This window comes from Poecilia latipinna, unplaced genomic scaffold (genome assembly GCF_001443285.1).
Source record: "Poecilia latipinna isolate Pla-1442-1.1 unplaced genomic scaffold, P_latipinna-1.0 Scaffold267, whole genome shotgun sequence".
In the NCBI taxonomy this organism is placed as follows: Eukaryota; Metazoa; Chordata; class Actinopteri; order Cyprinodontiformes; family Poeciliidae; genus Poecilia; species Poecilia latipinna.
Genome location: NW_015112883.1, coordinates 82,639 through 105,264, shown reverse-complemented (window position 1 = coordinate 105,264; position 22,626 = coordinate 82,639). Strand labels below are relative to the sequence as shown.

The 22,626-nt window shown below is 39.0% G+C and overlaps 1 protein-coding gene across 2 annotated transcripts in view; it reads left to right on the top strand.

Moving 5' to 3' along the window:
- The window catches only part of LOC106947987 (pyruvate carboxylase, mitochondrial-like), a 75,004-nt gene extending 53,220 nt beyond the window's left edge, over positions 1 to 21,784 (top strand). For both annotated transcript variants that reach the window (XM_015033373.1, XM_015033374.1), the window contains exon 10: positions 21,642 to 21,784. In XM_015033373.1, coding sequence (XP_014888859.1) covers positions 21,642 to 21,764 — 123 coding nt within the window. In that variant the 3' untranslated portion in view covers positions 21,765 to 21,784. The remainder of the gene's footprint in view (positions 1 to 21,641) is intronic.
- Positions 21,785 to 22,626: the final 842 nt, after the last annotated feature.

Sequence of the window (22,626 nt, the reverse complement as noted above, 5' to 3'; positions counted from 1 at the left end):
GTTGAAGATTTTTAAAAGATGATTTCAGCTTGTTTATCTTTGTTTTTTGTTTTTTTTCCCTGAACTGCTGCTGCCTTTCACTCTGTTATTCTGTCTCGGAGAAATTAATCCTGGGTCGCTGAGTGTGTCTTTCCTGGACTCAGGCACAGACGGAGCCATTAATTATGAACTTTTTCCTTTCCTGTAGAAAGTACTGCTGGCTTGATGCTACTGGGTCTTTTTATAGAACCAGTGACTTCCTTGAATAACTTTTAACCAAAAGCAATGTTGAATCCGTTTCTATTTAAGTACAAGCCTAGATAAAGTAACTTATTCCATTAGGTAGTGTATGGCATGCCTCTGATGCCAAAATTTGTTGTTGCTGTCCTCTTTCTTTTCTTGATTTTTTTTTTTTACCATATAATGCTGTTTGCAATGTTACAATATAGGGTTAATTTCTCTGTTGGGCAAAAAAAACTTGTGATTTTGAGTGCTGTGCATGTTTTGGAGTTTGATCAAATCAAAAGATTGGAAGTAAACTGGGAAATTAAATGGTAATGATCTCACATTAATTGAAATTAATGAGGAATTTGCCTCATTGTGGAATAAAATATGTTGGGAAAGTACTTGTCTTATTATTTGGCACATTATTTGTTGCTAATTTTGGCATGATCAGTCCTCCATAAACTGTAAATGTCTATTCTGCTACAGTTTGAATGTGGAAACACATTTCCATATTTGTATTAATTAAATTTAGCTGCTTGTTTGGGATAAATTACATTTGGAGTGATTTTGATTCAGCCTGATACAAAGAGACACTGTCTGTCTTGTAAATCAGCTTGAGATGTGATTTATTTATTGGTTCCGATTGTCCGCCTGCCTGTTTGAGCTAATGTTTAATTAGCTTATAATGCTACACGAACCTCATTGATGATAAAAATGTCCACATGGTGATTGAGGTCGTGGGTCAGACTTTCAGTTCGACTGTTTAAAGCCAAGATGTAGCGCTTTTGTTTTTAAACTGCTAACTTTGCATGCAAATCTTTTTGTTTTTTCCTTCATTAACTTATTTGTAACCAGTCCTCCCTGGAGCTTCATTTCTCAGCTGAACGTATCGAGATGTTTTGACATCAAACTGCTGGCGGTAAGCCCGAGCATTTGGGTAATTTCTAATTAAATTAACAAGCGACATCCTGGGCCAGAAATGCATCGGCCCCTGATTTCTGCCAGAAGTGCCGGGCCACTTCTTGGCCAAGATCTCGCAAAGACATTTAAGGCTGTAATGAAATAAGCATCACCCTGCGGTGTTTCCGCCTGTCGGGACTTATTTTACAGTACTGATTAGCTCGTGTTGCATTACTCCTAACTCGCCGTCCTAATTATGTACATGAGGACCAGATACGATGAATGTTGGATGTAAAACTGTCCAGCTCTGCCCTCAGTCCTCTACCTGAGGACTGAGGGGAAATGAGACCCAGGTTGCCATGATGTGCTGCTGCCTTGAATAAAAAGACAAATTTGATAAGGAGTGATGGGAGGAGAAAACCTATAGCAATGTTAAATTTGACAGATTGGGTGTAACTTCAATCCAAAACGATTAAACTCCTACTTCACCTGGGATTTATTGAAAAAAAAAGAATCAGTTTATTTGAGTTTATTCATGGCTTTTAGTTGTTCGAGTCAAGCTAATTTGTTTCTGGGCATAACACCTGGTTGGGGTTCATAGACGGCGGTGTTTACAGAAGCTTGAAATAGTTAGAAACCGACCCGTACTTCCTGCGGTCCTCCTGATGTGTTGATCAATTTACCGACTTTGCCACCACATGATTTATGTCACTGTCATGAACAGCGTCTCCCCTTACACCGGAGCGGCATTAAAAGCGTACAGAAGACGAGACGCCAACCAGTTTTTTTCGTTTTTTCCCCCATACATGCTAGGCTACATGATGGCGGGGCTTTGTTTCCATGGTTACTACTAATGGTTAGACGTGCGTAACTTCTACATAATGCAATATTTGACATCTTTGTAATCACCTTACTTATAAAGCGTATGAACATTAATTTTCTCACCTTGTAAAAAGCGCGGTCACACCGAGGGCTGCCAGTCATTATGAATGACGGCTGCTTTCCATCTTTCCTCGTTAAAAGTTATGCAATACAACGACAAGTTTTGTTTTCAGCCGACCGCGCAGCACCCTGTGACCATTTTAAAAGTGAAATCACCTTAATAAAAGCGATATTACAGATGTCTGTTTTTAGATTAGCTTTAAAGGAGCCCATTGGTTGTCTTGATGTCCGTCATGGTGGAGCTCTGGACAGTGACGTCAGTATTCTGCAGACAGATCTGTTCATTTCTGCTTGGTGGATGAGCCAAACCACACAGTGATGGACAAACATGGGCGATCTGGGAAGATGAATGAAAGTGATCTTAGTACAAAGATGAATTTCAATATGCGTGGGCAGACTGCATTTGCATAAACCCAAGATGCATTTTTAGAAAAAACTGACTTTAAACCTCAAAATAAACTCCTTATAATTTGACTGATGGCAGAGATTGTCATTAGACTTGAGCAGTGGTTTTATGACTGCAAGGCCTGAAGACTGGGTGAAATCCAACCTGCAGCTCTAGTGCAGCGTGAAATCTATAACGAAGAGTTGCTAGCAGGCTTTAATTGAAATTGACTAGTAGAAAATAAAATTGAGAAAATGTGTAAATGAAGTGACAGGAGGCAGAAAAACTCAGGTATTCAGCTCACACTACAACCATATGCAACAAACACAGCTGTCCGTCCTCATTTCTCTATTTTCGTTTCTTCACATGACATATTTCCCTGATTTTCTTTTTTTTTCCCCTTTTTCCCTCTGTTCTCTATCTCGACTTCTTCTCTGCTCTGGATGTGTCAGATCCTGTTGTGTGGGTGTTGTCACACGAACTACAGCCAAATCCTTTGCGCTTTCCCGCTCTCTCTCTCACACACGCATACATCCATAGGCTCACAACTGCAGTCGCATCGAGTGTAAATTCTGCTCCAACTTCGTTTTTGGAAATGTGAAAGGACTGCAGGGAGGAGGAAAAGATGCTTGGTCTGAGAAACCTGCTGGGAGAGGAAGTAAAGTAATGAAGGGGAAAGCTATTTTTGTCTTATTTCAGCTCCAAGTTACTGACAAAGCATCTATTTACAACAATTTCACTTGAAACACAAGTCAGTTGTAGCTCTGCGTTCCCCTAGTCATGAAGTATGGGTGTATAACTGCATTTTGCTTTAGTCTTTGACCATTAGGCAGCTGTATTTGTTCATCCCTCTCAGTACAAGCAGCTCATTATGCTTTTATGAACTGCTGACGGGGCAGAAGGGGAAGGCACAGTGAGAGACAAAAAGGATTCACTGTGAAATAAAGGCCAAGTGGCAGAGAGATGTGGGAGGCAGGACCAGCTGACTCGCTCAGAAACAAGAGTAATATCTGTTATTAGAGATTTAAGGAGCAGATTGAGTGGAAAGTTGAATGAGATCTCAGAGGGAGAGGGAAAGTTTAAACATATAGGAGAAAATGGCTGCTCTGACCTGGAGGTATCATGAGAGCAAGATTAATCGTCTCTAACTCATCTGGAAATTTATCTCAAGTTTATAGGACGTAGTTTTGGTTAAAATAAATCTGCTTGGATTACATGTAATCCTGTATTTGAAATGCCATCTTTAGCTTCAGAGAGACAAATGTTGGATCTATTTGGTGGAGACTTCCTTTGAGAACAATGGGTTTGCAGCTACCCAGTTCACACATTACCCTTTATGTTTGTCTCAGGTTCAGTAAGTTGACTTCACACATTCAGGTTGGTTATTCTAACCAAAGAGGAAATCAAGTTGGTGGTTAACTTTAGTCCAGCAGAGTCTGCGCCTGTACATTAAATAAGATATTACAAATAACCCTCAACAAACTACAAGCCAATAGCTCCCAATGAGCAGCTGCTAGCAGCAGTTGGCATTTGCAAAATTAAACATAGCTAAAATGGACAGCCCTAATAACAGTTGAAAACAAACACAAAACAAAATGACTCGTAAAACACTGTATATTACATTTCTCTAAAATATACGTTTAAATATAATACTTGTAAAGAGAACAGGGCTGATTCGAATACACATCAGTTACAAGCAGCAACTGAAAAAAAGGGGGAGGAGCCGTCAGTTACCGGTTGCTATGGTAACCACCAACTGCCGAGAGCAGCGTGACTGAACTTAAAGCACCAATCGGGGTGCGTTCACACTGCAGCTTGAAGTGACCCAATTCCGATTTTTTTTTTACGTAATGCGACCTGTATCCGATCTTTTCATGGCAGTGTGAACAGCACAGGTCGGATTCTTTTACGAATGTGACCCATATCCGATACGTATCCGATTCAAATGCGACCTAACGTCCAGGTCGCCTACATCCGAACTGAACGTCACTGATTCTCAACAAATCTTACTATTCTGCGTCCTGATACGCGCAAGCGGGAAGAAAAACAACAACCATGATGGACTATATGATGATTAAGTTGTTAATATGTTGCTCCAGTCGGACAACAACTTCAAATATGTAAGCTAAGCTCCACCGTTAGCCTCCATGTTTACTTCCGCAAACACTGAGCACTTCTTCTTTTCATGGCGGTTGGCAGAACACTGAGAACGCTGACGCTATTGCGCCCTCTACTGCGCATGCGGGACACTTTCAGGTCACTTGCCCGTTCACACTGCAGAATGCATACAGGTTCCATTTACTGGCCCCGGCAAAAAAATTTTAATTGCCAAAAAATCGGAATTGGGTCACTTCAGGCTGCAGTGTGAACGCATCCTAAATGTCTGAAGAAACAACTTGTTGACTAAACAAAATTAATTCAAAGAATAAACAAACATTTTGACAAACTTCACCTTTATAATATTGCTAAAATAAAACCCTGTTACACGTGTACTAGCTAAGAAAATCACAGACGAATTATAAAGTGCCAACAGAACCGGACTGGAAGAACCTCCAGCAGAGCCAGGCATACTATGAGCAACCATCTGCCTCGACTGGCTGTGGGTAGGGAGCCATGTTGCTGCCAAGACAAAGAAGGTGGTGGATATAGAGTAAAACAGAGATCCTCCATAAACATTGGCTTATAGGTATGCCAACATTTTTAAAAGGTTTCTATTTTAAATCTGCAAAAAATGTCCATAATGAGAATAAAATTGTTCTCATAATAGTTGTCATATTGCGTAACATATAAGTTGTCAAATTGCAAGGATAAATTAGTAATTTAATGAGAACTCCTACATTATAAACTAGTCTTCCCACTGCATTAAAATGAGTGTTGAGCATTTTGTGAAGTTGTACTTTGTTGTTGGTTTTTATAAATACAGAAATACTTCATCTTGTGACACTTGCGCATAAAAATTATCAGTAGCAGGAGATTGAAACAATTATTTGTTTTAAAGTATGAACCACATTATATTTTCTGAATCCAGCAGCCATTGTACAGCGTAAAAACAGCTGTATGTCCTGAAGCTCAGATTGGGTTGCTAAGTGACCACTGGGGTTGCTAGGTAACTGTTAGTCTCTGCTGATTTGCCAACAAACTGCCTGGTGTTGGTTGTTTTTATTTTTATTTTTTTTTAACTTTCATTTGGGCTTAAAGACCCAAATGAAAGTTTTAAAAAAGTACAAAATCTGAATTTTGTGTTATACCATGCAGTCACATCTTTTTGTCTAATTTTAAACGCCCGTTTTGACGTTAACAAAACTTTAAAGAATTGTTTTGTAATTTTGTTGCTACCAGGTTTTTTCAAACCTCACTGGTGATGCACAAAAATTAATTATTCACAGTTTCCAATTGGAAAACTATATAGAAATTATATATTCTAGTTTTCTCCTCTGCACTTCAATCAGCTACTTTCCACTTGGATCCAAGATCATATTAGGTTTTGAAGCTAATTAGCTTCATTCGTCAATAATGGGATTAAACTTCAACTGAAATGCATCTCTATTCATATAATCACTCAAAATGGCTTTAAAACATTATTTCCAGGACCTTATAAGGAAAAGGTAATTTGGGCCTGAGGTTTGATAGCTTCGAGGGGAAAGCAGACGAATGAACACAAGTCTTTTTAAAAGGTTAGCAATAAGATGGAAAGACTATTAAAACTTCATCACTTTGAAGAAAGGAAGATTCTCTGTATTTAGGCCGTAATAGGTTTAAGAGCCTCCTCTCTATTTGAGTTATTTAGTAAAAATTAATTCTCTTGGCTCCCTTTACTCACTTTAAGTCGTGCCTCTTGGCTCAAACGTTTATCTTCTTATGCATTAATAATGTATATTCTAGTTTTCATCATTTTCCGTACCGTGATTTTACAATAATGAGCTGTTGCTGACATTGTAGAAGTTATTTGATGTCTCCATGACGTGCAGACACATGCATTTAGCAGGAGGAATAAAACAATACTGGAAATGTATCCCATTTATAAAGCATTGATAAAATCTGTCAATTTTTTGCCGACAGTGAATCAGCCTGCAGGAAGTGCCCTGCGTTATTTTGGCCTTTCCCTCTCACCGTCTCCTCTGTTCGGCTAAAGTTATAGCTGCACTTTTCGGTCGTTTCTCTCTTTTTTCTTCTTCTAAAGTAATTGATAGTAGCCATCAGATTTTATGAGCCCGCTGTGCCGTGTTCAAATGTGAACCGTAAAATCCTGCCGGGTGTTTTCTGATTTTGAAATCTGTCACTGTTGCTTTCCATTTCGCTCCTCGGTGTGCTTCCAGTTTATGGTTGCATTGTTTCCTGTCCATGCACCGCTGCCATTATGCTGCTACTCTCACCGCTTCCACCCAGGTCACTCGATCTCTTGCTAATGCGAGGGGAAATGAGGACATAAATATTTCTAGACGCAACACAGTTGATGTGAAATCCCCTTGAAATTGTTTGTTCACAGAAACATTAAGGCTGATTTGTTATTGAAAGCATGAGATGGATGCAGGAGAGCATTAAAAAATCAGTTTATGACCATATGCAATAAATCTTTTTTTGTTGTGACTTTTCTTTAGCAGCCATCTTACAAACGGTTTCAGTGTACTAGCAGGAAAACTTTGATTTCAACATTTTCCAGTTTTCAGAAAAGTTACTTTTTTTTTTCTTTTTAACACTTTATTCCTCGTTCTACTATCTAAAAAGTCTAATGTGGTTTTCTGAAAGTAAATGGACATTCTGGTTTTTTCTTATTTTGAGGTATTGGAAAACATGAATCAAACACATTTTTTTAGTGTCCTGCACTGCAAAAACACAATTTTACCAAGTATTTTTTGTCTACTTTCTAGTGTAGATTGAATTGAGACCAACTTAAAAGTAACTTATCAGCAAGATATACAAGCTTGTTTCAAGTAAATGATTTCTCGATATTGATGTAAAAGTTCTAGCTCCACTTATTTAACTTATAACGAGGGGAAAATGTTTCGTTATAACTAAATTTATTTTCATCAATATTAAGGAAGTATTTACTTAAAACTAGCTCCTACATCTTGCTGATAAATTACTTGTAAGTTAGTTTTGTCTTATTTAAAGTCTAATAGACATTTGCACAAAAGCTAGACCAAAAACTCTTGGTAATATTTTCTGTTTTTGCAGTGTAGTCAAAAACAAACCTGCAATGAGTGTGACACAGTTTCTCCATGGAAAAACTCTTGAGGAGTTGAGGAAAATGCTTGCTGACAAAGACTTTTCACATAGTCCTGTTGGTTTGGTTTGCCTTTTCTCTTAAAAAATTAAATTATTAATCAGGTTATTACTAATATTTAAATACTTCTTTCCATGCTTGTATTTTGCTCCCTTTTGTTTTCTGTTCTTTGTTTTTACGTATTCTGTGTCAGAGTATGCAGATGCACTTTAGCTTCCCTTGTTTAATCTATTCTTGTGCATTTCTACTCTATCTGCATATCTCCTTTCGCTCCCTTTCAACACTTTCTTTCTCACTTTTTTAATTAAGTTTCCAAAATTTAGGAGAGCTTAAAGCTTAATACCCATAAAGGTGAAATGTGGGTGACAGTAAAGTTAGCTGTTGCTTCTTAAGGTGAGGCGGAAAACGAGAATGTGGATCTTTTTTTTCTAGTGAGAAGATTCAGGATGTAAAACGAGCATGAGGGAGAACAAATTTCAGTTTAATTTGGACATTTTTGTCCAACATAAACTGGTAAAATCAAACTTATTCATCCATCCATCAATCCATAGAAATATCAGCCACATTGTGGATTTCTCTTTATAATTTTGGGTAGTTTTGACATGGAAACTTGTGGAACCCCCTGAAATGGGTACGTTAAACACTGTTCAAATGTATAAACCATCAGGTTTCAGTCCTGAACCGATCAATGGAGCGCAAATCCAGAGAAAAGAAGTCTCTGCAGGCCGCAGATTTTCAGCAGAGCTCGTTTAATCCCCGTCTCAAATCGCAGACTGGTTAGGAGCGCACGATGCGACACTAATGACCTGGTTTGTCACCAATTTGGCCGTCAATTTGATTTCGGAGAGCTTTCTCCCTTCTCTGTACTCAATCTCAATTAAACACACGACAAGTAAAACGTTCATTTATGTTGATTCTCGTTTAGAACACCGGTTATTTAACTGATAATTGGTATTGATTGTGTTGATTGATCTGAGACGGTGTTTGAGTCTTCTCTCTTCAGGGAAAGTTGACCAAGCCAGTTTTTTCCCCCTTATTTTGCTCTTGCTCAGTATTTAAAGGCGACTTATTATGACTTATAGGTTTTGCACATTTTTGTATCCCATTTGTGTCTCTGCTTCTAAAAACGGCACCAGTGCCTAAAAAAACAAAAAACAAGCCGGTTCTTGGCAATAAGGTAATGTTTTTTGCTGTCTGGAAAATGAGCAACTTCAAAATCTTTTTGAGTGAGTCACATTCAACGGGCACTGTGGCGTTACCTAGCAACCCCAGCCAAGTCTAGCCCCCGTTACCTAGCAACACAAGTGGAACTCCAGCATGTTTGGTCAGCTAGAAGCAGCTGGAAAAGACAAGTGTTTTGGTGTTGAATTAGCATCCATAAACCACCTGCTGTGCAGGAGGTTCTTCTTCTGCTTTTCAGAGATGTCCAGTTGTGTAACTGCACATCTTTTTGCAGCCATTTTCATGTGTGAGTGTAAACAACCTGATAAAGAAGGCCGGTTCTGTTCTGGGGACGACTGTGGAACCTCTGAAGGTGCAGAGAAGGATTCTTCATAAAAATCAAGAAAATTATGGACAACTCTGATCATCCTTTTCATCAGACTGTCTTGAGAGAATAGAGTATCTTCAGTCAGAGGCTTCTTCAGATTCGCTGCTACACAGACTGCTACAGGAGATCTTTCCTGCCAACAGCCATCACTCTTCAATAACTCTTTGAAGACTGAATGAATTACATTTAATTTCACGTTAGGATCAATGAAGTATTTTTAAATTGAATTAAACGTTGAGTTTGGGGGCGTGGCCAGCAGCAACTTAACTGGATTTAAAGCGACAGAGTCCTGAAAACATCTCATTCTGAAAGAAGCTCAGAACTGAGCAGACTGAAACCTCAAAGAATGATTTTGTGCAAAAATGTAATGAAGCTGTTTTGTATAGACATATTCAGACCTGTTCAAGGAAGCTTTTAAAGATGAGGCTCTTGGTAATGGTAAATGGATATGGAGCAGGTGTGAGGATGACCTTAATCCCGCTCCGAGGCAGAGCTTAGAAGTGGCAGCGTTACTGGAAAGAAATGAGCTTCAGACTCCAAGTTCGGCTGGAATGAAGGGACGGATCCACCAAATGGGAAAACGAATAGAGGGGGAACTCTGGTCCTTTCCCATTACAGCTGTGATGAATACAGCTGTGGTGGGTGCATGTTTGTATTTATGTAGGTTTTGCGTGGGCACGCGTCCGATAAGCGCGCACAGCTGCATGCGTTTGTGTCGGTGTGAGTTTTCCAACACTCGGATTGTGAGAGCTCAGCTGCTTCGGTCGCTGCCAGCAGCTAAAGGATTAGCGTGGTGGCAGCACTGAAATGGAGCTGATCTGTTTGAAAGTGTGTGTGTTTATTTTCAGGCGATATCAGCTATGAATCGGATGAAACTTGTGTGTTGCGAGTTTGAAAGGGAATTGGATCAGATTAGAGAGAATCTTGGTTCCAGATTAACTGCAATCCTAAAAAGAAGATGGAGATGAAGAGACGAGAGTTAAAGGGGAACTCTGTTTAAATCTGAAGAGTTTAGTATAAATATGATAAAGGTGGGATAACAGTCCCACTGAAGTTTCAGCTCCGCATGAAGGAATACATATTTTATTATAGGATTTTACATATCAGAACAAAATAACAACAATCAGATTTTCAACAAAATATTAAATTATTTTAATCTAACACTAAGTGCAAAAAAATCCTAGTTATTGGAACCAAACTTGTAGAACCACATTTAAGAACAACACCTTGAAGTTTTTTTAATTTTCTGTCTTTTAACCCTTTCATCCTGTCCTTTAACCCTCGTGGTCTCTGCAGTGGACAGCTGTGTCTTGTGTTCCTTGTGGATTTTTATGTTATAAATGCACACAGACCACTGACGTGAACACCAGTGGATCATACAATACACCATCAAACTACTTGCCGTCCAATTTTTGTTAAATCCAATATGGCAGACAGACAAAGAAAGCAACTCAGGAATATCCAGTCCCTCCTTCTACTGTCGGACTTCTGCAGGTAAAAAAATAAATAAATTGTGACATAAAGAATAATACTGCTGATATATTTTCCAAATAACTTTGTATTTGGGGAAAATTACAACTGATCACCCAAAAAAATCCTAGACTTTCTTTTTTGTTTTTTAACCATAAACTTGCAAACTAAGCTTTTCCACATCCCAACACTGGATACCATCCAGCTCTTCCCTGCATGCGTGTCAGTTCACTGCAGTTCCCAAACCATCCACCAGGAGTGCTGTAAGGTATGGCCACACAACGATGGGAGGCTGCAAAACTAGACACTTCAACTCACTTACTCCACATATTCTTTATAAATCATTATGAATTATTTTAATTTCTAAAAATTAATAAGGGCTGTGTGACTGGAAAACAAACTACGTTCTGCTTCTTGCTTCTTCAACAGGAGGTTTCTGCTGATTTCCAACAGTCTTCTGAAAATTTGAAATGCGTGTCTGTAAATAAAAATCAGTAGGCTGTATACTTCAACTAAACGATTCACACTGCATTTTACAAAGCTTAAATAAATGGACCACCTTAGAAGAAGTGGGTAAACTGAACAAATGCCAGATTTAGTGGTTTGGAGATTAAGTGGATTACATCTGAGGTGTACAAGGAAATCCTTCCTGCTAAAGTTACATTTTTCTTTTACTGGGAACCTTACAACTAAAGCGGCTGCATCAGAATAAACTCTAATTTCAGCAGAACTGTCGAGCATAAGTTGACAAAACGACTGTTTAGTAAAGATTTATCTGGAAAACAGCAGCTACAGCTTTGACAGCCTTGCTTGTTTATATTTAAAGTCTGACTTTTCCAATTATTTTTTTTAGAAAATAGTAATTTTTCAACTTGAATTAAATATTTCCTTGAAATGACAGACTGTCACAACATTTCAAAACTGAGTAAATTAATTCTGTATGCATTTGCAGATAATTTTCCATTTCTTTGCGACTGATTTCTACTTGAAATCCTCTGAAAATGTTTTATTCTGACCTGCCAGCGAAGCCAGGTTAATAACAGCAATAACATTTTATTAAAAATGCATTAAGCCATGTGCATCTGAAAGTCCCTGACATATTGAGCCAAGCCCTCCCACTCGCATGTTGTCCTACACACATTCAGGTTGGGCCGCTGCTGTTGATTACACCATTGATTTTTGTTCCCTCTGCCTTATGATGCACATCGCACATAAAGCTGCAGAGCTTTGAACCACATTACTCCATCCCTGAACCTTTCATGACCCAGAATGTGTTGCCTTCTGGCTGTGCGGCATCGCGCGATGGCAGAAGGGGATTAGGTGTGGGGCTTTGTGTGCAGCGTGCTGTGAATTATCAATACTGCTCCTCCTCGGAGGATTTGCATGTTTAGGTAGAAATATGGCGGCATCAGCTTTGACGGGAAATCAATTGCTGTTTTTGCCTGGTCCAAGGCTAAGGAAGGAGCCACACCTTGGAGTTTAAAGGGTTGGGTGGGAATCTGCAAGGCGTAAAAATCTAAAAGTCCTCTCTTGCTTTCCACTTGGTGAAAAATACAAGCTGGATTTATGGGTTGTGGCTTTGCTGACGGGGAGGGAAAAGGTGCATCAGGAGGAAGTTTGACAAACGCTCATATCAGGGTGTCCTCGCGTTCTCAACCCATCTAGGCCCAATGTAGCGCTGACGATCCAGCCAACTCTGCTGTACCGTAATTTTGTTGCAGTTTGTGCTGTCTGAAAAATTCAAACAGGTTCTGAAAGGGGAAACGTTGCACTAGCAGCCAATATCAGGTTATTACGGTAATTTCATCCCCCATAACAGGGGCAGTGTTTTAATAGACGGTAAATTGTGAAAATAACTTGCTAGATATTGAAATTCCCAGTTATGGATAAAAGGCCAAATATGAATTTACTCACAGGACATTTAAAACACTACATACAATTAAAATAAGCAAAAATATCCAGGCTGAGATTTGAAACTTAGGACTCGAAGGGTTAAAAAGTCTTAGTCTTAATTCATGTAGGCCTTCAAATGTCTTCATTGAGTTGGCCTCTAATTTGTTAATCAGTTTGTCTCGACGGCACTACTTAATTTTGTATATTTGATTTATATTTCTCTTCTGTTTGGCAAAGGTTTGAGTCGCACTCTGATATCTTCAATGCTTTCACATGAGACGGTTGAGGCTATTGCTAACTAGCTGCTAATACTCTCTTGCTATCTTACCTTTTTTTGCGTCTAACATGGATAAGTGAAAATTTGTCGTCAGTTGATGGGTGAAGTTCGTACATTTCTGTCTGGACGTAGTTCTTATATTCCATTCATAATGGTTTTAAAAGTCTTAAATTTGAGTTGGTTAAACCTGCTATGGCATTGACACAGAATAATAACTTTTGACCAACCGGATGGTCTGTTTTCTAAGCTCTCAGCACAAAAATGTTGACTTTGTAAAGGCTGAGTTTCCTGACCTGGCAGCCTGACCCCGGATACACTGACGCTAATGGATCGATGGACTTAAAACAAGCCTTGTTGGGTAAAGAAAATGTGCACTTATCTAAGACGAAATGGGACAGCAACTTAAGAAAATGTGTTGAACATGATTGGAACCACTAGACATCTGACCTTTTCCCTACTGCTGGGGAATAAATTTAGTCTGACTTTCTTTTCAAGGCTGTTCTGTTAGGAACATGTTCTGTTACCTAAACACCAGAATAAAATGTTTGTTTTCCTCTTGTTTTGGGTGGGTAAAGATACTTTATTAATTTTACACCCTTTAAGTCTGTTGGGAATCATAAATGATGATGTCACACGGTTGTAAGTTTCTGATTTAAGTTTAACGACATTGCAGGACACACAGACAGGACTCCTAAGATTGTCTATCCCGATAAGCGGAGTGTTCTTAAGATTGTTGAAAGAGGATAAATCTGGACAAAAATCTGCATAATTGTCTTGTTATATGAACCCGGCTTAGGTTGGGATTGACCTTGAGCGGCTATAGTATCTGATCAACTGGACGATGGATCTTTCAGGTCCTGTTTCAGGTTGTTTTCCTCTGGATTTGTTCCAGTTTCTCAGTTAAATGGTCTCTAAGTACTGCTAACCCATTAAAAAAAGTTTGTTTTTAGACTTGACCTCTAATCTTGTGAAAGGAAATCTTTGTTCGGACTTCAAGACCCGAAACGATTGACCAAGATCTAGAAATCATGTCAAGATCTTGGAGTCCAGTATGTGGCTGCAGACCTTTGGGACATGCACTTTGTTCGTTTTCGCTTCCTATTCCGCCTCACTTTGACATGCCATCGATTCAGCCTTGTTGTTTTCTGTTCACAGCACCACTCACTCCACCGTTGGATAATTTAAACAGAGGCAGTCCGGCCTGCGGTACGCAGAATTACCCTTTATACTTTCCGAAAACACTCTTGAAAATGTGTGGCAGCGTGCATGCAGCATCCCAATGATCTTCCTGCTTTGACTGCCCATGGTCTTGGCTGCCAGACCTTATGAAACAGTGACCACTCAATCTGTTACAGTGGCTGCCACTTCACTCACCGACTCCGGCTGGGAGACGAGTATGTGCGGCGTACAGTATGCAGAGGTGATGGCTGCCATTCTGTTGAGGTCGTTGAGCTTGCATTAATAACTGCAGCTGTAGCTGCTGGGTAATTGCTCAGCACAGGTAGTACTCACACACAGTCGCATGCGAACATCTTAATTGGCTCATTTTCCATCTTATTTCGTTCCATGTCTGCAGAACCAGAGCTGTGTGGGAGTCTCTTTATTGTTTATACATGCACTTTCCAGTCTATTTTGCTGTGTTGTATGTGCTGCTGCTCATAATTTAAACCGTTTTTTCAGAGAGGAGTTGTGGATGTAAATCCATGTAATGAGAACTGGCTTGTCTGAGCAGAGAAACCTCAGCTCAGTATAAATATTTTTATTCAGATAATTTCCCTCTAGTTTACAGGAATATTTATATATGCGTAGAACTTGTGGGCGTTTACAAGGTGTTATTCATTTCTGCTTGGCAAGCTAATTTATTTGAAAGGTAGTTATTACAAGAAAATACTTGTTTTCTTGTTTATGCATTTTAAATTGAGCACCAAGTTTAAAAAAGGGGCTTTTTGGGGAAGAAACTGCATCATTCAGTGAGAGATTCAGATTTGCTGTGGAAATATGTTGTGCACCAGAAAGTGTTCTCCAATTATCGAGGGATCACACTTCTCAGACTCTCTGGGAAAATGTACTCTAGGACAAGAGTGTCAAACTCGTTTCTTCAGGGAACTGCGTCCTGCAGCTTTTCTTGTCCCCGATCCAACACATTTAATTCAAATTCCTGAATTTCCTCCAATCACCTTTTAGAGTCCGGCTAATGATCTAATTATTTTATCCAGGTAATTTTAAAGCAGGGACATCTGAAAGTGACTCTGCATTGGCCATTGAGCACTGTTGGCTGAAATGTCCCCTTGATGAGCATTTAAAGGCGTTTTCTGGCCCACATTTGATTTGTGGCTCTGGAGAAAACTCAAGTCTGTGTTCCTGGAGGCAATTTGTAGGTGGTGTTGTCAGTGTGTCTCTTAAGAGACATCTGTTCCTGTGTCTGCAGACTTGACACTTGTTCCCATTGTTAGTTGGACTGCACCACAGCTGTCATTTGTCCCAAACCCTGTTTGTGGTGGTTATAGAGATGATTTTAAATCGCGAAGATGATGATGTCTGGGCGTTACTGTCTTCAAATGCACAGGAGAGTCTGAAACTTTGGTTTCTAACAAACAAAGGTGATGGAGTTTGGAGATGGCTCCTTCGCATCACCTGGTGCCTCTTTTGCAGTAACGCAGCTATTGCACCAGTCGATGATATTAAAGAGACGCTGGAGTCAAAAATCAAGGCATTTAAATAACAATTTAGTCTATGAGCAACATCATTGTGTCAGATTGTTTTCCCCAAACTAGTCTGTATTAGTACTAAACATAAATAGGCTAAGCAAACCAATGGCTGGCCTCCCTTTTTCTTTATTTATTTTTTAAAATCTGCTCAGACTAGGTAAGATCATTTTATTTATATAGCACATTTTCAGCAACCAGGCAGTTCAAAGTGCTTTACATGAATTAGAAGGGAAATACAAACAGAACAACAAAACCGAAAAAGACAAAAAGGTAAAGACTAAATATTGGTTTCCCCATGTTTAATAAGAATAAGTAGTCCATAATATATAAACTAATAGGGGTTTTTCTGGATCTTAAGTTTGTCCTGGATTAGAGAAGTATAAAACTTAACTCTGGGTTAAGTTCTGGATCACGATGTAAGCATTTCATACCAGTTGATAGATACTTATTAATTGGGGGTTTTGTTGTTTTTAAATATCTGAAATATTTCCAAACCAGTGGCATGGCCTTTCCTGTTTTATCCAGAGTTTTCACTCCATGCCGTTGTGTTTTTTTTTTCTTCTAAGCAGTTATGAGGACTTTAAACTGCCACTGTGGCAGTTACTGAGCAGGGTGTTGCTAGGTAACCAGAGAGTGAGTTGCTAGGTAACCAAAGAGTGAGTTGCTAGGTAACCAAAGAGTGAGTGAGTCAGTTGATTGCACCAACCTTTCATTGCTAGTTAAAGCCAGAATACTGTGCGGTTCTGGGTCAGAGTTCAGTCAATATTCTATATATAAAATATTTCAGATGTATTATTGATTGATATTGATCTTCCATGATATATCTGGTTATTGATTTATTATCCAGCCCTTACTCGGACCATTTAAAAAAAACCCTCCACTATTTTAGAATGAACATTTTTAAAGTGAGGTGCATGTAAAATAGGCAGAGAAAAATTCAGAGGCAACTTAAATATGCCTGCAGCCTTCTTATAGAAAATGTTTTACTTCTTACTATCCTACTGCAGGGTAAAGGAACATCTGCTACTTTATTTTGCGGCTTGTGTTTGGGGCTGGTTGACAAACATGTCTAACATTTAAAAAAACCGGTGCATCAGCAGGATTTAATCAGATCAAAATCGACTGGTTTTGGACTTTCTTGGAGGCACATCCTGTTTCTGTGCTTCAGATTTGATGCATTTCTTCCTCTGCCCCTCTGAAACGCCCGACACAGAGTCAGTTGCCAGCTTCGATTTTCTGGAGTTTAAGCTAAAGGTCTTTTTGTGTCTCCAATCAATCGCTGGCTTTTCTTCATTTGTCTTCACTTTTATGCCTGACGGATGGAAATCAAAGCAATCCTGAGGGTGTCGGACTTCTTCTTTTTCTTTTTTTTTTACTATTTGAGGAGTTAAAAGGCATTTTCTGAGAACAGGATTGACGGAAGTGGTTGAGATTTTTTCATTTTCATGTATTTTGATGAAGAGAAAAACAAAAATTACACAGAAATGTTCAGTATGGTGTCACTTCTCCTGTGGCCCCTCTGGATGAATTAGATTGGGTCTTTTGCATCTTCCTTCTGTCTTGCTATCCAATTGATTCAGTTTGAAACCTTTAAGCCCCCAAATAGTAATTTGACATCTGTTCTAGTAGAAATAAACGGTCACTTTGGAACCATTGAATGGCTTCAGGTTACTTTCTATTACACAACAGCTGATTTCCCTAAATTATTTCTACAGGTTTGGTCCATTTGGTCCTCATTAGAAATATGGTAACCGCATTGTGTGTACTTGAAATCTGCTGTGTGTATCAATTCAGACGGCATAGAGTACAAGTAAACCCTACACTAGTTGTAAGTATTACATGTGAAGCCCTGTACTTTGGGTGTTGAACCATCCCAGTCTGATGTTTTTATGCCATTTATACTGTATACAGTATAAATGGCTTATGATGGCATAACCCAGAAGAGAATGAATATATATATACTAGGTTTCCCCCAGAAAACTGAGACCGGTGGTTGTGGTGCCAGCTGTCCGTCGTGTTTTTGAGTTAAAAAATATTTAAAGTTGACAGGAAATTTCAAAATATAACTTTATAATTATGTGTTACTGAAAGATTGGAAAATTAATACCTGAACACCAACTATAAAGTCTTTAAAAAATGCAAACATTTTAAAAAGACTTAAATATATCCTGATACACATTTTATTGCTTTTCAGATGGCATGACTGAAACGGAATAGAAGAAAATGTTGAAAGCTCTCCTCACCAAAGCAGTGCAAGAATGTCCCATTGATCTACAGCTACAATAGACTGACAGCCAAATGGTGGCATTTTATGTACAAGAGTCACATCTTTATATACAAGACTGTCATACACTGGGTTCCCCCCAGTGCATTATAAGCCTGGCGGGCCACCAGGCTTTACTTGTGCCCCTACCAGGCTAAGCGTTGCTTATTTTTTGAAGTCTTTTTAAAATATTTGCATTTTTTAAGACTTTATAGTTGGTGTTCAGATATTAATCTTCGAATCTTTCAATAACACATGATTATCAAGTGATATTTTCATATTTTCTGCCAACTTTAAACATTTTTAACTCAAAAACACAACGTGCCGCTGGATGAATGGCTGTCCTACTGCCCCAACCACCGGGCTTAGCAGGTTTTCTGGGGGAAACCTTGAATAGGTGCTGCTAAATACGCCTCCAGAGTGCAGAAATGAGTCAGTTCTGCATTATTTTGTTTGAAAGTTTAACTTAAGTATACATCTGTGTCTTTAACATATGGCCTATGGGGCACATTGTGCTTCAAATTGGATTTTAAACAAAAAGATAAGTTCAAACAAAACAGAGTAAAATCTAAGCACCAATTATAACTAATGGGTTGGAAAGATAAGAGTCTAAAATGGTGAGACCACAAACCAGAATGTTGAAAGAGCCATTTCCCTTCGCCGTCTGCACTGAAAATATCATTTTAATTGTATAATCAGCATCATAACTCATTTTATTTTATTTTTTTTTTTTTACAAAACATATGACCAAAACGACAGCAATGATCCAGGTCTCTAAAAATGCTGCGCAGACATTTCCTGCACCGTGTTTTACAGCTATGATTGTCTGATTCCACTCAGCATTTTATTGTCGAGGTCCACTGGATCTGCAGCTTGATTTGCTGTCTTACATCTGCTGCTGTTCTGCTGCACACTCAGTCCTCTGCAGGAAATATCTATCTACTGTTTTAACATGTTTAAGGATTCCTGAGCAGATTTAGTTCTTCTGCTGTCATCAGTTTAAACACCATTATCTTTGAGAGACTCCCGTCTTTGGTCTCATATCTGATTCCTTTGATTGGAATAATCCAATCTTCTCTGATTGGTTTTTCTGCAGGTCTGATTTCAAACCTTTGTTGTCCTTCATTCATGTTAAATTTAATCTGCTGAAACTGAAAACTGCAATTTTTTTTCTATGTAAATACCAATAAGCGTAGTCATAGTAGGGGAATATGATTAGAATAGTGATAAATTTGGATTTTTCTACATTTTCTGTTGGATTCAAACTAGTATGTCTAACAAATAACCTTTTTCTTCTTTTAGATTGAAGCCAAAAATGTGAATCAGAAGTTTCCATTCTCATTTTGTAAGATGAAATAATGCTTTTTAAAATCTCACTTAAGCTGGATTTATGGATTAGATTTGTGCTTTAAAAATTATCTGTTTAAATACTGAAAGGTTTACTAGTAGACCTAAAAAAAGTTCATAAGTATAACTAGGCCTATCGTGATAAACGATAAATCAATTAATCGCACGATAATTAAACCTGTCGACCTCATTTTAATTATCGGCTTTATCGTCTCTTCCTGCCTTTTTTCTTTCTCTTGATTACACTGAATGACAAAAAGCTCCGCTCCGGTGCTCTTCACTGACCCTCCCTTCCTCATTTCCTTAGTGTAATGTCCAGCGCACAGGACACGAGTTGTCGGCCCATTTTCAAAACCTGAGACCTCACTTTAGCCGACAGAAATCCTAGGCATAACGGTTCGATCGGGTTCGATTGTGCTGTGTGGTGTCCAGCCACACAGCCATTATTTTGGACTTGTAGCACAAAATAATGGCTACAAGTCCAGTTAACTAATTTTAAAACCAGGCATTAATCAATGCTTTACTAGAATCTACCTGTGATGCATGTGGCTAGAGTCGGCGTAAAGTCATAACTGACTGAAAATCATTATAACCTATTTAGTCACGTTCAAGAAGAACAGCTGAAAAGTTACCAGGTTCATCAACTGCGGTAGCAATTGGGCTCCAACTCCTCTCCTTGTCATTTCTATATTCTTTGCACGAAATGTTGAATAAACATTAATGTTGTTTCCACATATCATCTCTGATGTCCGCTGGACTTGGGTTGCCATATCAGCTGTTTGGGATTCCCCTCCGTAATTTCCCCTCAGAAAGCACGGAGGAGAATCCGCGCTTTCTGATTGGCTACCTGTCACATTCAACAGGCTGTGTTAAGCTCCCAGTCGAGGGAAACCCCTGATTTAGATCGGAGCGGCCACAACGATCTACATCACACTGCAGGATGATCGGTTACGAAATCACCAGCGGCAATCTTAGATCGGCCAACGATCTAAGATTATCATAAGGAGAAAATGGGGGCAAAAAATCGTGTATTATGAATGACTGCATTAGATAGTCAGATGTGCCCATCTTCTTTATTTAAATCTAGTGATTACTAAAGGGTAATATAGTTCAGACTTCATAATCTGCACTCTTTTGGTTGAATGCAGTATTAATTTCCACTCTGGCTTTGTGTTGTTTAGTTTTTATTCAAGTACGTTTTTTGTTAATGGAGACTGAGAATCCATTTTATTTTTGTTTTTGTTTATTTAGTTTATCAGTTCCAGTTTTATGTGTTCTTTTGAAAATAGTGTATTTATCTATGGCAGGAAATCACATGCATTATTAGTAATTTCCATTAAATCAGTGTCAAAAGGTCTTGAAACAATATTATCGTTTATCGGAATACTTTTTTTAGACAATTAATCGTCCAGCAAAATTTGTTATCGTGACAGGCCTAAGTATAACATTTGTTCTGTTTTTCAGGTGTGAAAATGGGAGAAAGTGATTATTGAAACATATTTGATGTTAATCAGGGAAGCAGCCAAAAAATGAATCGTAAATGGGAATAATTTGTACATGCCATTTAGAGGATCCAGAAAACTTGTGGAAGACGTTGCTCTAATCAAACCAAAACTTTTTGGAGCAGAAAGTAAACAACCTATCCCTGAGATAAAACATGGTGGTGGCAGCATCATGCAGTGGCAGTGCAGGGAAGCAGATCATTGATGGAATGACTGATATTGTCAAATACAGAACAATCCTGGATGAAAAGAGTTTAATTTTCCTTCCTTGTCATAATTAATCACTGTGTATTACTGCCAGTACTTTTCGTGGGACTGAATTTCTTTTTATTTATGTATTTTTTGCCAGTATCTAATATTTTGTTGTGTACATGGAGCAATGGCCAATCAAAATGGCGACTAAAATCTGCAGGATGAATGCTGAAAACAAGCAGCTCTGTAATAATTGTGTTGAAGTTTTAATGGAAGTAGTTCAATAAAGCGGTGTCTCTTTATGATGTATGGCAGATTCATAAGTGCAATATTTTTTTTGGCCCTCATCCGCATCGCTTCCCATCAATTAAGTAAGGTATTACCATCCTGGACGGCGAGACGAATCCCTGCGTATTTATTGTACCTGCCTTCGATTGTGAATCTAATTGCATTTATTGAGCTGAGAGGTGGGGGGAGAAATTGCCTTTTGACGGCGAGATTCCAGTTACTCCTCCTTGATTAATGATCTAATTTGTCATTACATGGAGATGATGAAAAGTGGCCTTCTCTCGCTACAAAAATAAAGCGCTCGGCTCATTCTTTACCCATTTCATACGGCGATGTTCGCTTAGCGTGGAGTTTTTTTTTTGTTCCTTTAGTTTCATGGTTCATTAAGATGAGTGAGTGCTGCCTCTTCATTGTTTACACGGCTAATACTAACAGTATTAGTTGAGTAATTTACGGCGGTAAAACTGTCATGCTTTGTTGTTGTCTTTGTCCTGCAGGTGGGATACGAGAACGCGGGAACCGTGGAGTTCCTGGTGGACAAACATGGAAAACACTACTTCATTGAGGTCAACTCCCGGCTCCAGGTCGAACACACGGTCACCGAGGAAATCACGGAGTAAGTGGCGGATGTTTATTTGCCAGGATGGCTTTATGCTGCCGGGCAGCCGCGCAATTGTGGCGGTTGTCATTTTGCATGAGCGTCTGGTTGGCGTCGTTTTTCTGCCTGACAGGTACGCCGCTTGAAGGTTGGAAGGTTTCCATTCTGGGAGTTTGCAGGATTTGTGATTTAAAACTGGGGGAATGTGCGGAGCAGGTGCGGAGTCGGGAGCAGACTCAACATAGTGCGCGTCAAACGGGAACAAAAAGAGAGAAATGAGGAGGTGTGCAGGATGGGAACAAAAGAAAGGACTGACGAGTGTAGAGGAAAATATTTTATGGATCTGGGAAGCCGAACAAACAGGCCTGAGATCTGAAACAGGGGGTCAGATTGAGTGAGAAACAACAGGAAGCATAATGGAAGTTATAAATAGCTCTCTGCTCCACTGATGATCTGTGCGATTTGCTCGGCTCAGACGACACAGATGGGTCTCAGGCTGGTCCACAAGATGAAAACACAAACACATAAAGCGCCTCAAGTTTATCCCACAAATCTTTGCTCAGCATTGCACATTAAGAGTTTTCAAATTAATTTATAACTCAAACGTCACCGAAGCAGGTCCGGTTATAAAGCAGCGCTGGTTCTGGAACCAGTTCTGTCAAAGTCTGGTTTGGATTTCTACACATTGAGAAAAACACCTTGGCACCATGGCATGTCAAAGAAAAGTTTAGTCAAGAAAACAATTTCAATGACGATACCAACATGGTTTCCTCAGGACATTAAAAATGATTAAATGGGTTTTGTTGAATTTAAGGCCTTAAATGTCATCAAAACTGAATCTCAGCTGCATTAAAATTCATTAGTTTAAAACAAAAAAGTGTTCA